General features: G+C 41.6%; 1 protein-coding gene across 2 annotated transcripts in view; it reads right to left on the minus strand.

Annotated features, from left to right (window-relative positions):
- rbks (ribokinase) overlaps positions 1-14,923 on the minus strand; it is a 43,915-nt gene that overhangs the window by 12,556 nt on the left and 16,436 nt on the right. For both annotated transcript variants that reach the window (XM_010892359.3, XM_010892360.2), the window contains exons 6-7: positions 14,238-14,402; positions 6,590-6,681 (exon numbers count right to left, since the gene is read on the minus strand). In XM_010892359.3, coding sequence (XP_010890661.1) covers positions 6,590-6,681; positions 14,238-14,402 — 257 coding nt within the window. The remainder of the gene's footprint in view (positions 1-6,589; positions 6,682-14,237; positions 14,403-14,923) is intronic.

Raw genomic sequence — 14,923 nt, forward strand, 5'->3', positions numbered from 1 at the left:
GCACGGGCCATTTCAAGTCCCCCCACACATTCCATCACCCTCTATTTCTTCTTTTTGAGCCGTTCTGTCGCTTTTCTTGTGTAACTTTTTGCAAGATTAATGCTGGGTTGAGCTTAATTTTTTGACAGATGGCCTCACATTGCCTACAAGTTATCTCAGGTAAACTATGGAATGATGGTTGAATTCCAATGATGGCAAGTAGGCCAAACACTGATGCAGCAGAGCAGCCCCAAAACATAATGCCACCGCCTCCATGCTTTACAGTCTGTATATTCTTCAGGTAAAAGGCAGCGTTTTGTTTGCACCAAACAACTCCATCTTTCACATATCTGCCGAGAGCACATTGTTCCAGTGGTTTTGGTCTTTAACCAGGTGTTTTCCGTCATGAACTGATAGTCTGTCATGTCTAGATATTCTTTTTTTGAGAAGCGAGGGTTATTTTTTCCTCACTTCCTGTGTAGGCTAATTTCATGTCTCTTTCAAATATTTTTTAAACATCATTTTATAACGTTTGTTATTAACTAACTAGCCAGCTGTGCAAGGATGACAAACATTAATCAGCTTTTGAGAGTGTATAAAATTGGCCTACATGAAAAAAAACATTAATCAGCTTTTTACATATAGAGCCTCTTTGGCCAAGTTTGGCAAATGTAGTAACAATTCCGGGCATGAATGCATGCTTGCATGAATGGCTTAACTATATTATTTTTCGATGCAAGCAAGACAAAATAGTACTCCTGATAAACAGCCTGTCCATACAGCTAAAAATGTTAAAAGTAGATTTTAGACTTTGTAATTCTCCTCATCCAGGAATGAAGAAACTTTGTGATTGGTTCTTGAAGTCACAGCACTAGCCGCAGGATGCTCTCATATTAGGCAGGAGCGGTTAGCATTTCCATTCAATACTTTCAGCTTCATTGCCGCTATGCCTTCCATATATCTAAAGAAGTCTGCATATAATTTATGGTGCTCTGAAATTTGGTGTTTAGGCTTGTGAAATGGAATAATACATACTTAAAAAAGACTAAATTGTAATATACGGCATGGTTGAATTAGCAGTGTTTAGGCTGTGTGTGAATGGGATATAGTGACAGAATTCCCAAAATTGCTGACGTCATGCTAAAGCTTTTTTCAATGATTGAAAATTGTTTAACATTTATAAAGTGAAACAAGACCATAACATGTGCACTCATGGGTTTTAATAATTATTCTGCTTATACTGAATTTACTGTTATAAGTGAGTGTGCGAGATTGCAATCCAATCAGCCTGATAGCTAGGTCTTTTAAGGTAACATTGAATGAATCAACCAGTGGCTTTCAACACATTGATTAATTGAAGTAGGCCAACATTTTGGAAATAGTCTACATAAAACCATCTCACCAGCTATTTAGCCTGTTCGTTAGAATAGTATAATATCTTAGTTTAGATAAGCCAAACAGCACTACTGAATCCCCTGAACAAAAATAAGAAGACCTTATCCATCAGATAACAGACTGACTTACAGCTTGAATATCTGGGCCCATCCAATTATAAAATAGTTGATCTGGGTAAGCTACCAGAGCAAGGGAGAGAAACACCAGGGGAGAAGGTTAGTGCCAGTCTATTTCTGCAGGTTCAGGCATACTTGCCAAAAAAGCACAGTGCAAATGAGATATATTGCTTGCAGAGAATTGTAGACAATTTTATGGAAGTGTGGAGGGAACTCAGGGAAAGAGCGAGGTGAAGTCATCCGGGAATAGGTAGGGTGGGCGTCGGCATAGTAATGCTGTAGGTGTACCCCAATACAGTTTTTCTTCTCTTTATATAATGGTAAAAAAGACATTGAAGGCTCAAAGCGTAGTGCGATTTTCAAATCTTTGTCTGTCTGTCTGTCTGGTCTGTCTGTCTGGTCTGTCTGTCTGTTAGGATGGTGGTTAGTGACGCGGACCTGCAACCAACAAATCCTGCGTTCGAATCTCATCACAGTCAGACCAAATCATGCATTAGGATTTGTTTCGGATAGACAAAAACCTTCAGTAACTTCGTTATAGTAAGCCTAAAATAAAACTGTTTATGGTTATCAAAATATGCATCCTTGCATGCTTTTTGGGGTAATATAGACTAGATCAGAACCCCTTAGGCAGTAAAAGAGTGGGGGTTTACACGATACTCTCGTCTTTTCACTCGACAAAAAAGTCAGTTTTCGTCACCTATATTTTAGTGACTGTATCAACGTCATTCATGAATGAAAGAAAAACAAATGTTTTTGTGCCATGAAATGAAATAGCTTTGGCAGTGTAAAGTTTTTATTCAGTCTCACTAGCAACTGGTCAATTCTTATGGCTATTCCAAGTAGTAAATTAGATACAATTAAGCCTATTACTAAGCTGTTAAAACGCCCAGTGGCAAAAGCCATACATTTCATAAAGGAGGTAAACTTGCTAATATTTCATAGATCAGGTAAACCTAGGTAAACTGACTAACGTTTCTTATGAGGTAAACTTCTTAGGAAACGTTAGTCAGTTTAACACAATGCTTAACGGTGTCTAGCGAAATATTCAAACAAAATCTAATGTTGAGATGCTATACCTACACTTGGAAAACGTATAGCACTGTGTTGTGGTAGTTAAAGACACAGCCACTCACATGGGAGATCCTGATTCAAATCCTGTAAGAGCAACGACATTTATGCTTTTAATTGCGGGCCGGCTGAACTAGGCTTGCCTGGTTCCTTTTCTGGTTTCAAAAGTAGGTGAAGTTTAAGATTTACTTAATGTGGCTTGGTGGGGTTGCCTAACAGCGCTTTTAATCAGAAGAGATGATAAATAACAAGTAATGTTAGTTTTTCCAGGCCAGCAGACTTTGTTGTAAATTTCTATCATTTATCAAATGCACTGAATAACATAGCGCCATTCTGAACAATGGCATACTTGTGACATGGCAAGCAACATCTACGCAGTAGGCATTCAGAAATATATAAAACGAAAAACGAAAAAATACATAACAATAGAGACTAGTAGCAATTCCAGTGAATGTAGAAATGGGAATATGGACAGTAAATCTTAAATATTATAAATGTAAGTGTTGTTGTGCCTACATTAAAATGTGCTAATGTACATGAATGTACATAAAAAGTGTTCATGTGATCAATAGATCAGTGTTGCTGGTTGAGAAGTCTTATGGCCTGGGGGGAAGTCTGTAAGTGTGAGTCTGGAAGCGTGTGTCCTGATGCTCTGGTAGTGTCTACCAGAAGGCAGCAGTGTGAACAGACCATAGCCTGGGTGGCTGTAGTCTTTTCCTAAGGCATTGTGAATTGGTAGATGCCTTGCACGGAGGGTAGACGGCAGCCGATGATATGATCTGTACCAGACAGTAACGCTGCCCGAGAGGATGCTCTCAATGTTGCACCTGTAAAACTTGGTGAGAGTTTTTGCAGACATGACAAACTTATTGAGTCTCCTCAGGAAGTATAGTCATTTCTGGGAAGCTTTTACCACAGAGTCTGCTTGCCTGGACCAGGTGAGGTCATCTTTGATGAACACACCAAGGAACTTGAAGTCGGAAATTCTTACTACAGCTCCATCGATGTGTATGGGACATGATCCCTCCTCTTCTGCTTCCTGAAGTCCACGATCATCTCCATAGTCTTGCAGACGTTATGTGAGAGGTTGTTGTCCTGGCAACTAAGCCAAGTCACTTACTTCCTCACAGTATTTGGTCTCATCGTTGTTGGAAACTAAACTAAAATATGACATCGGAGCTGTGTGGCCAGACAGTCATGTGTGAACTAAGTGTTCAGGAAGGCACTGAATACGCAGCCCTGGGAGGCTCCGATGCTCAGGGTCAAAGCATAGGATGTGAGGTTGCCCATTCTCTCCACCTGGATATTAGCTGGTATTAAGAAGTGGCTCCGGCTAGACTGAATATAGTAAACGTGTTTATTTAAAAATCAACCATCAGAAATGCCCCTCCATATGACGCCACACCTCACAGTATATTGATTTGCTGAACGTATAATGAGATCCTCTAACCGATGTCATTTTCCCACGTCGGTTATTTCGTTTCTTTAATCCTGTTAATACTTTCCCCTTAAAAACATACTACTGCGTGTGTAGTCACGTGACTCCGCCCCATCCTGTCAGCGGCATGGAAGCAATTCAAACGAATATGAACCGTGCATGGTTCAAAAAAAGAGAGACTGATAAGTGCATCCACAAAGCAGGTGTCCATAACACTAGCATTTCCATATGCTACACATTATTAAAAGGATTCAAAAATATTTTTTTTATTAATCATAATCCAGGTAAAGTGTTCAATTAATCGTGATTTAGATTTTAGGTCATATCATCCAGTCCTATAGACTACCATGGCCTTGTCAGATCCTTTTATTTAGTAAATAAGAAGAGGAGGGTGAAATACTGAGAAGCAGGATGTGACCTCTGCAACTGACTGCATTTATTCCAATGTTGTACTAAAAATCTTTTTTTTAAACCAGTTTTATTAATGCGGTTTTATTTATTCAAGCATGGTAGACATTTTTGCTTATCAAATGGTCAGAAATAACAAGAAAATGCATAAATTAGTAAGGTAAGATAACTCATTGCCTTTACTGTACGCGGACCAATCATGCTTACTGTCGTGCATAGTCACCCCCCAAAAAGGCCAATTCTGAGCCAGGAAAAACCCCTCAAGCTAACTTTGAATGGTAGTGTAATGTGCAATAGCCTTGGGACTAGGTTACTACCACATCAACTTCTAGTTAACACAGCAACATAGTTTATGGTGGTAAACATTAGCCAGCTCAAGCTAGTGTCGCGGTTGTTGGTGGTCCTCCTTGGGACATTGACAATAACTACATCACTACGTATTTGACCAGACAGCTTTGATCATTTTGAGCATAAAAGAAATCACTTGTATTTCCCCATTAATGGACAGCAGTGATAATTCCCATCATTATAAACACGCCAACATGCAATGTGGGCTTAGGATCAAAGAGCGCCCACACTTTGTCATCCTTCAGCCCCCCTCAAAGACCTACATGGCACTGGGAGAACACACGCACCAACACTCACACAAAGGGGTGGTTTTATATAAGGAGTGGGCGTCTTATCCGTGAAACCTCCACACCTTCACAGGTAGTTGGGCTCAGATTGTTCACCTCTGGGTAGGGTAAGGACAAACTGAGGCTATCACATCATCCTCTATTTGGCTTCATTGCCAACAATGCTTTGACAGATGAATAATAAACTACACACAGCATATTATCAGTGCTCGTACTCCCTGGTGCCATCCTGTTTTGGTTGGCTGCCAAATAAGACAAGAGTCTTCTTACTCATTGAAGGAGCCCAGAGGATCACTGTGTGTGTATATATATGTGTATGTGTGTGTTCATGTGCTCTTGGGGGTGAATCATTTCACTTGACTGAAAGATGAGCAGCAATGAGAGGATTAAAGGAAGATTGTGTGTTTGCGTGTCTCTCTCTCTTACAGTCAAACCAACAAGGAAAAAGACACGGACGGTTGGCTCTATCTTGAACTGTCGCTTTCATGTCCTCACCTGGAAAGCCACCTTTCCCCCCAAATCCCACATCAAAGTCTCTCTATGAGAGATTTCTGGGCAAAGCTGCCTCTGTGTTACCCCAGGGGTGAACCTGACTCACTCTTTTAACACATCTGCCCTGTTATTGTTTCTAACTACGTTTCCCATCAATTCCAACCCCTATCTGTCATCTTTTTTACGGCGTAGGTGTGAAGCTTCACTTTTTTTACTGTAAAGGAAGGCAGGAATGGATGTAGGGAATCATCTTTCCATTCATGTAAGAAAAGGTTACTTCTTTCTGAGGCAGTTTCTATACCATGCATGTGCAGGGCCATGACCCTGAGGGGTCCAATCAATGGTTTTAAGAAAGGACGGGTAGTGTTCGAAATCAGCCGTTTTGTATAGTGGTTGTAATAATTATTGCATACCCGTTTGTCAAGGGAGAGATAATCAACCTACAGAGAGATAATCTAAACAGAGAGGTTTCTGTTGTTCTCATTATCTAGGCACCTTCACGTCCAATGAAACGTACATACATATTGTAATTGTTAATGCTCAGATTCCAAAGTACGAAGGGGGGTTTTTCAACTGCAGGCTTAAGCGCTCGCTACAGCGGCTCAGGCACATAGGTGCCAAAACACAGAGACAAGAGTCAGGGAACGGGATGAGGAAGGGTCAGGGAACGGGATGAGGAAGGGTCAGGGAACGGGATGATGAAGGGTCAGGGAACGGGATGAGGAAGGGTCAGGGAACGGGATGAGGAAGGGTCAGGGAACGGGATGATGAAGGGTCAGGGAACAGGATGAGGAAGGGTCAGGGATTGGGATGAGGAAGGGTCAGGGAACGGGATGAGGAAGGGTCAGGGAACGGGATGAGGAAGGGTCAGGGAGCGGGATGATGAAGGGTCGGTGCTGTGTACAGTGGTTGACTTTTGAATCTTGAGGAACAGATTACAAGGTAAGATGTACTGTAGGATGACGTTTATTGGTGCATGGGTGTGGTAGATTGTATTTGTTGCATTGTGTCATACATAGCATGTGTGCGTGAGTGTGTTGTCTACAGTAACTCACCTCTGATTCGTTACAGCAAAACACAACTGAGGCTCTGTAGAAATCAGGATCCAGGTCTGGAATGGCTGGTGCTGGGTTGAAAATGGTCTTCACTGTAGGCAGAGAAAACAGTCTCTAAAATGAATACAGTAGACTTAAACAGTACAGTTCATAGTAATTAATGTGTTGCACTCCATTTCACTTCAGTATGCTGGAACAACAGAAAATGTATGTTCATGGAAATATTTGGTTATAGAAAATGTTTACACTCTAGTGCTGATCCAATTATGTGCATATATCACCAGAATTACATAATGTGCTGGCTGCAAACTGTTTTCTGTGTTGAAGCGCATTTAGAGAATTTGTGACTGTATTAGTATAATGGCTAATATCTGGATTCATATGGGGAAAATCTCTATCAATACCTAAAATTACATTAGGCCTTGTAAACTTGCTGCACCCATTTCGACAATTTGTGAGAAATAGGACTTTAGATTTACAACTACATGGCAATCAGATGCATGTTAATTTCTCTTTCCGTGGGTAATGGCTTCCATGGGGTTTGCTCTGCGGGCAAAGATCATGTGAATAAATGCTTTAGAGAAGAAGCCCTTTTAAAGATCAAATTAACATTTCTCAAAAAAACTAAGAAATAAAAGCAGTGGCCAGAAAGGTGGCCTTACAAACAAATCTCTATGCTGTTTTTCAACTGAGTTTTCTCAGTGTGAACGTTGTGCTTTTCTTCCTCTGCCCACATCAAAACATAATGATGATTTGTTTTTATTTACAATAGTATTCTGGAGTAATAATATACATAATTAGATTTCAAGGCCATCCTGCTAAATCATTACTGGCACTCCCAATTACATTGTATAGCTTTAATTGAATTGGAAATCCTTTGTAAGGCATCCCTGGGGTTTGTGGTATCTAGCTAATATACCACCTCTAAAGGCTGTACCAAAGTATAATCAACTCATTACAGCCCTCGCACAATGTCAGATGTCTGTCTGCTGCCAATCAAAAACCAGGCATGGCTTTATAACAGATATATTATAACATGTACTGTAAGTCCAAAGATTTAAAAGATAATGTTCAAATCAGTTGGAAACAGATCTTTTATGTGCCAATACCATGCCACTGGGAATATGATCTTAAGTATGAAACAACAATAGACACATTTATCTGTGCATTACAATTCAAGATTTAATGTAGAGCATACGCTACAAATGCTCCACGTTTTGAACACTGAACAGCATAGGCTGTGCCACAAAGAAACAGTCAGTCGATCATTTTTTCTGGTACTTTCCATCAGTGGCAAATTTCTGGAGTCAAATCCAGCAATGGCTATGAAACAGTAAAATCAGAGCATGATTAGACTTGCAGACTGCACTATTTATGACCTTGGTCAGGCAATAGGAACATGCATATAAAAAAACACATATTTTGGGTGAAGTATATGCAGATTTGATAAAGAGTTTCAAAACACTCATGAGACCCTGCGGTAAAATTGAGGGATATACTACAAAAGGAAACATTAAAATAATAATACTGGGAAAGATAAGCTGATCTGTGGACAGTGGAAGGTTGCCGATCGACTTGTTTAACAATTGAGGCCGTAACGGTAAACAATGGGTTGCTGGAAAGGAAGGGAGGAGGCAGAATCATTGAAGGGAGAAAGAAAGGGCGGCGGGAAGGCTTTTCTGTGTTGGTGTTTTTTTGAAATAAGCAGAAGAAAACAGAAAAAAAGTAGATTACAAATGATGCTAGTAAGGTTTGAGGTTATATAATTGCAATGATTAAGCTTATACTATTTTTAATGAAATACAGAATTATAATAATACAGTGAATAATATAGTACATATAGTAATACTATATATTTAGTAATACTACACTATTAATACTATATTTTTGTATAGTATTTTTTACATGTTTGTGAAATGCATCAGAGTATGGGTAAGCTATAGCCGTGTGTGTGTGTGTGTTTCTGTCTGTTTGATGTGAGTATAATCCTGTGCATATGTATGAAGCTTAATATGTTCATGATCCAACAGCATTTTATTATGTGCATGTATAGGATGAGCCCTGAGATAAGTGTGTGTGTTTTGTATGCGACTGAAATATATCCCTTCATACATTCAATGCTAAAGCCCTAGCGTATTGGTGCATGTCAGTCAAATAAAACCCATTTGTATGTGTGTGGGCGCGTGTAAGCGAGCAGCTGCGTGAGTTTGCGCAGGGCTTTGGCCACCTGGCGATCTGAGGTATACTGCTGAGGCCTCTTTCGAGTAAAAATGGAAACGGCGCGTCAGACACACGCACATGCAGATGACACAACAAACAGGGCTTACACAACCCCGGTGTGGGTGACACGGATCACACCTGCCTTCCACTTTCCAAGAGACAAGGTTCCATGTCATTTTACAGAAACCACTCTCTCTCCCTGCCTCCCTCGCTCTCTTTCTGCCTCACACCCCCCCCCCCCTCACTTACTCAATATCTTTCCCCTGTTCTTATTTTTTTTTTTATTACAGCTGGTCTCAATTTACACTCCTCCCTCCCTCCCTCTCTCTCTAACACTGTACCCTGTTCTCAATTTTGTCCCATTCCTCCCACTCTCTCATCTGTCTTTTTTCCTCTAATATCGCTCAATTTCTCTCATCTTGCTATACCCATCTCTCTCTCTCTCTCTCCCTCTTATCTGTCTGTTCCACTCTCTCTATATAGTGCCTTTGTGAAGGATTCAGAGCCCTTCACTTTCTCCCCCAAAAAAACCCTATGGACTTAATTGATACAATTTTTTGCTGTAAGTCTACACATGATACTCCATTATAGTGAAGCAAAAACATGTTTTTAGAAAGTTGTGCCGACATATTGAAAAGGAACATATGAAATATATTATGTACATAATTATTCAGAAGCTTTGCCATGACACTCCAAATTGAGCTCAGATGCATCCAGTGCCTTTTGATCGTCCTTGAGACATCTTTACAACTTCACTGGATTCCACCTTTGACATGCTTTAGAAAGGAGCACACTTGCTTATATAGGGTCCTCAAACTTCCTAGTGTGTGTCAGAGCAAAAACCAATCCAAGAAGTCTAAGAAACTCTCAGAAGACCTCAGAGATAGAACTGTGTCCAGGCATTCATCTGTGGATGGTTATGAAGAAAAACTCTCATCATTTTGATATGGATGATGTTTGGAATCCCCAAGACTCCTAGAGCTGTCCATCCAGGCAGACCAGGTAACAGGGCAGGAAGAGACTCGGTTAGGGAGGTGGTCTAGAACCCAATGGCCAATATATCAGAGCTGCAGAGGTTATCTGCAGAGATGGGGGAACTGGCTAGAGGGACGACCATCTCTGCAGCACTGAATCTATCAGGCCTTTACGGTAAGTGAGTATTCAAATTGGAGTGGAGATTAATCTTTCAGCACAACAACAACCCAAAACACACAGCCAGTGTCAAAACTGGAGTGGATTTGGGAGTCTCTGAATGTCCTTTAGTGGCCCTACAAAGCCAAGAACCCCAGTGAACACATATGGGGAGACCTGAAGATCGCAGCTCACCAACGCTCACCATCTAATTTAAAAGAGCTTGAGAGGATCTGCAGGAGAGAATGGCAGAAACTGCTCAAATCCAGGTGTATTTAAGCCTCAGCTCCATTGTTCTCCTATCTCCCATCCCTCTTCCCCATTCTCACTCCTCCCTCTATCTCTCTTTTTCTCTCCACTGCTCTCTCTATTTCCCTATCTCCTCCCCAGTTCAGGTGCATGGCCAGCGAGATCGCTGATAGGTTTTTTAGGAACTCTTTGCTTTTTATGATAGTCAAATCGTTTTTGCTGAAAGAACAATGAGTACGAACCCATGTACATTGTATAACCTGTCTCAGAACATGAGTATCTCCTCTTGCTTCAATGTGACAACTACACCTGCTACAGCATATGTGGCTAACCAAGTCTTTATCTCTATACGTTACTACACAGCTGTTCTGTACAGCTGGTAAAGAAAAACCTTGGAAACATCAGGGTTAGGTATTTAACTGATGACTTTTAGCTAACAGCTGGCGCTTACTTACAGCTCTGGGTCGAGTTGTTGTATCATTGTGGTTATGACTGACAGACATTACAGACGTGGCGATTACTAAGGGACTGCACTGCAGGGATGGTGTCAATTCAGGAAGTGAGCTGTAATTCCGAAGCCAATTAGCCACATAACATGAAGAACTGTGTGAAAACAGTGAGTCAGAGAAAAAGCAATCAGGTTGGTTATGTTCTTTACCATACATTTTTTACATTTATTTTTGAAAGAACATTGCTTGCTGCTTTCTGTTCTCTTCCTTTTGGATATTGTGTTAAATGTAAAGTCTGTGGCGATTTTAAATGCACTTAACATAAAGTTTGATTTGATTTAGAGAAAAAGAAACTCAACTTTGGAAAGTAACAGAATTCAAATAAAATTAGTAATTTTTTAAATCTTCATAAAATCTCCTGAGGTGTTCTTTGCCTAAGCCCAGCAGTGAGTCCCTGATCACCTGACGATCCACTCGCGTCATTAACCTCCAGGCCAAACCATTAACACCCCACGACTCCCGGCGGGTGACATTCACATAATGGCTCCTTTCGTGTTGCGCAGTGATGCCTATTAGCGCCTTGGCAGAGGGAGTCTACTGGCATGATTGGCATAATCCATGCGAGGTGTACGTAGCAGGGGTGGCGCATCAGAGACGGCGTGTGATGCCATCTGGTTGCCCATATTGCCCATCTGTGGGGAATGAGATGGGCGAGTGCCCGTTGAAGCATGCTATGGAAGTGGATGGTGGTTACTAATAATTGGCCCCTGACACCAGGTCCGGATGTCCTAACTCCCCAGATGTCTGGGTGACACACTGTGGTCCAAGTATAGACTGGGGTGCTAATGATGACAAGGCTCTGTGTCCTACTTATTCCCTCTGGAAGTGTTGTGTATTAAATGGTGTTTTGTTTACCTGGAGCCTAAAATACAATGGGTAGGGATGTTTATTACTGAAGGGCTAAAGTTCCCCTTGCATAACACAAATGTGCATACAGACACACGTGGAAAAAAAACACACTGATAAAGACAGAAAAATACTAGTTTTTTTGTTAGAGTGAAATCATTATAAAGCAAAGTACAGTATGCCTGACAGTTGCACTGGCCAAGAAAAACATATACTGTACATATGGCTGTGTTGCGATATGGCAGTGATGTGATAAAAACCAAGAAAGACAATCTGAGAATAAAAATATTGTGTAGGTCCCAGGGACAATTAAAAACATTGTGAATGAAGAGATGAATGTGCGAGAAAAGCAGTCTAAGTTGTTTTTACATCAGAATTGCAATGACTTCTCTGGTGACTAACTGTAGGTAGCTTTAAGATAAACAGACAAACAGTATATAGACAGACAATGTCAACGGACAGTATATTGACAGGCACACTACACACACACACACACACATACAGTGGGGAGAACAAGTATTTGATACACTGCTGATTTTGCAGGTTTTCCTACTTACAAAGGATGTAGAGGTCTGTAATTTTTAACATAGGTACACTTCAACTGTGATAGACTGAATCTAAAACAAAAATCCAAAAAATCACATTGTATGATTTTTTTATAATTAATTAGCATTGTATTGCATGACATAAGTATTTGATCACCTACCAACCAGTAAGAATTCCGGCTCTCACAGACCTGTTAGTTTTTTTTTTAAGAAGCCCTCCTGTTCTCCACTCATTACCTGTATTAACTGCACCTGTTTGATCTCGTTACCTGTATAAAAGACACCTGTCCACACACTCAATCAAATAGACTCCAACCTCTCCACAATGGCCAAGACCAGAGAGCTGTGTAAGGACATCAAGGATACAATTGTAGACCTGCACAAGGCTGGGATGGGCTACAGGACAATAGGCAAGCAGCTTGGTGAGAAGGCAACAACTGTTGGCGCAATTATTAGTTCAAGATGATGGTCAATCTCCCTCGGTCTGGGGCTCCATGCAAGATCTCACCTCGTGGGGCATCAATGATCATGAGGAAGGTGAGGGATCAGCCCAGAACTACACGGCAGGACCTGGTCAATGACCTGAAGAGAGCTGGGACCACAGTCTCAAAGAAAACCATTAGTAACACACTACGCCATCATGGATTAAAGTCCTGCAGTTCACGCTAGGTCCCCCTGCTCAAGCCAGCACATGTCCAGGCCCGTCTGAAGTTTGCCAATGACCATTTGGATGATCCAGAGGAGGAATGGGAGAAGGTAATGTGGTCTGATGAGACAAAAATAGAGCTTTTTGGTCTAAACTCCACTTGCCGTGTTTGGAGGAAGAAGAAGGATGAGTACAACCCCAATAACACCATCCCAACCGTGAAGCATGGAGGTGGAAACATCATTCTTTGGGGATGCTTTTCTGCAAAGGGGACAGGACGACTGCACCGTATTGAGGGGAGGATGGATGGATCCATGTATCGCGAGACCTTGGCCAACAACCTCCTTCCCTCAGTAAGCACTGAAGATGGGTCATGGCTGGGTCTCCCAGCATGACAATGACCCGAAACACACAGCCAGGGCAACTAAGGAGTGGCTCCGTAAGAAGCATCTCAAGGTCCTGGAGTGGCCTAGCCAGCCTCCAGACCTGAACCCAATAGAAAATCTTTGTAGGGAGACGAAAGTCTGTATTGCCCAGCGACAGCCCCGAAACCTGAAGGATCTGGAGAAGGTCTGTATGGAGGAGTGGGCCAAAATCCCTGCTGCAGTGTGTGTAAACCTGGTCAAGAACTACAGCAAACGTATGATCTCTGTAATTGCAAACAAAGGTTTCTGTACCAAATATTAAGTTCTGCTTTTCTGATGTATCGAATACTTATGTCATGCAATAAAATGCTAATTAATTACTTAAAAATCATACAATGTGAATTTCTGGATTTTTGTTCTACATGCTTTGTAAGGAGGAAAACCTGCAAAATCAGCAGTGTATCAAATACTTGTTCTCTCCACTGTATATAAACACTAATGAGCCAAAACATTATGACCACTCAAAGGTGAAGCGAATAATGTCGATCAACTCCTAACAAGGGCACATCTGGGTAGATTAGATGGTAAACAAGCCATCAGTTCTTGTAGTCAACGTATTGGATGCAGAAGAAATGGGCAGGAGTAAAAACCTGAGCAACTTTGACAAGGGTCAGATTGTTATGGCCAGACGACGTCAGGCAGTAACAGAGCACCAGAGCATCTCTGAAATAGCAAGGTTTGTGGGGTGCTCCCGGTCAGCGGTGGCGAGTACCTATTGACAATGGTCCAAGGAGGGACAAACCACAAACAGGCTGTTGGGTACCCAAGGCTGATCAATGCGCAAGGGCAACGAAGGCTATCCTGTCTGGTCCAAACCGATAGAAGAAAAAAAACGTACCCAGTCATCTGGCCATAGAAATATGTCCCTTGTCAAAGTCGCGCAGGTCTCCTGCCCATTTCTGTTGCATCCAACACATTGAGTAAGATAACGGATTCTTCACTTACCATCTACCCAGACCTTGACATGTGCCCTTGTTAGGAGATGATCAACTTTATTCGCTTCACCTCTGAGGGGTCATTAAGTTTTGGCTCATCAGTGTATACAGGGAGTAAGATAATATTTGGATAGAAACAGACCGTTGTTCTCCTGGGCCAGACGTAGAGCCTGCAGGGAGGTATCCGGGCTAACCTCCAGCTGGGACACCAGCACTTTTGCATGGCTCAGGGCAGGCAGTGCCTGCTGCAGATCCTCGCCACCCAGCAGCAAGTTGGCGCCGGCCACGATCACAATAGCATTCTCCCCTGCAGACGTGACAAATGCGGAAGTGACCGAACGGAAAGATGATGACAAGAAAGAAGGGTCACTGCCCTTGCTTGTCAAATTTGTTCAGATCCTCAAGCTTGCCCATTTTTCCTGCTTCTAACATCAACTTTGAGGACAAAATGTTCACTTGCTGCCTAATATATCCCACCCACTGACAGGTTCCATGATTACAAGATTATCTGTGTTATTCACTTCACCTGTCAATGGTCATAATGTTATAGCTGATCGGTGTATGTAAACTGTGTGTGTGACCCCGTCCAGAAACAGTCCTTCAGCCTGCTACTTCTGCCGAGAAACAGTCCTTTAGCCTGTAATTACTATAGAGAAACAGTCCTTTAGTCTGCAACTAGAGAAACAGTCCTTTAGCCTGCAACTAGAGAAACAGTCCTTTAGCCTGTAATTACTACAGAGAAACAGTCCTTTAGCCTGCAATTAGAGAAACAGTCCTTTAGCATGTAACTAGAGAAACAGTCCTTTAGCTTGTATTTACTAAAGAGAA

The sequence above is a fragment of the Esox lucius genome, chromosome 15 (assembly GCF_011004845.1).
Source record: "Esox lucius isolate fEsoLuc1 chromosome 15, fEsoLuc1.pri, whole genome shotgun sequence".
Lineage (NCBI taxonomy): Eukaryota > Metazoa > Chordata > Actinopteri > Esociformes > Esocidae > Esox > Esox lucius.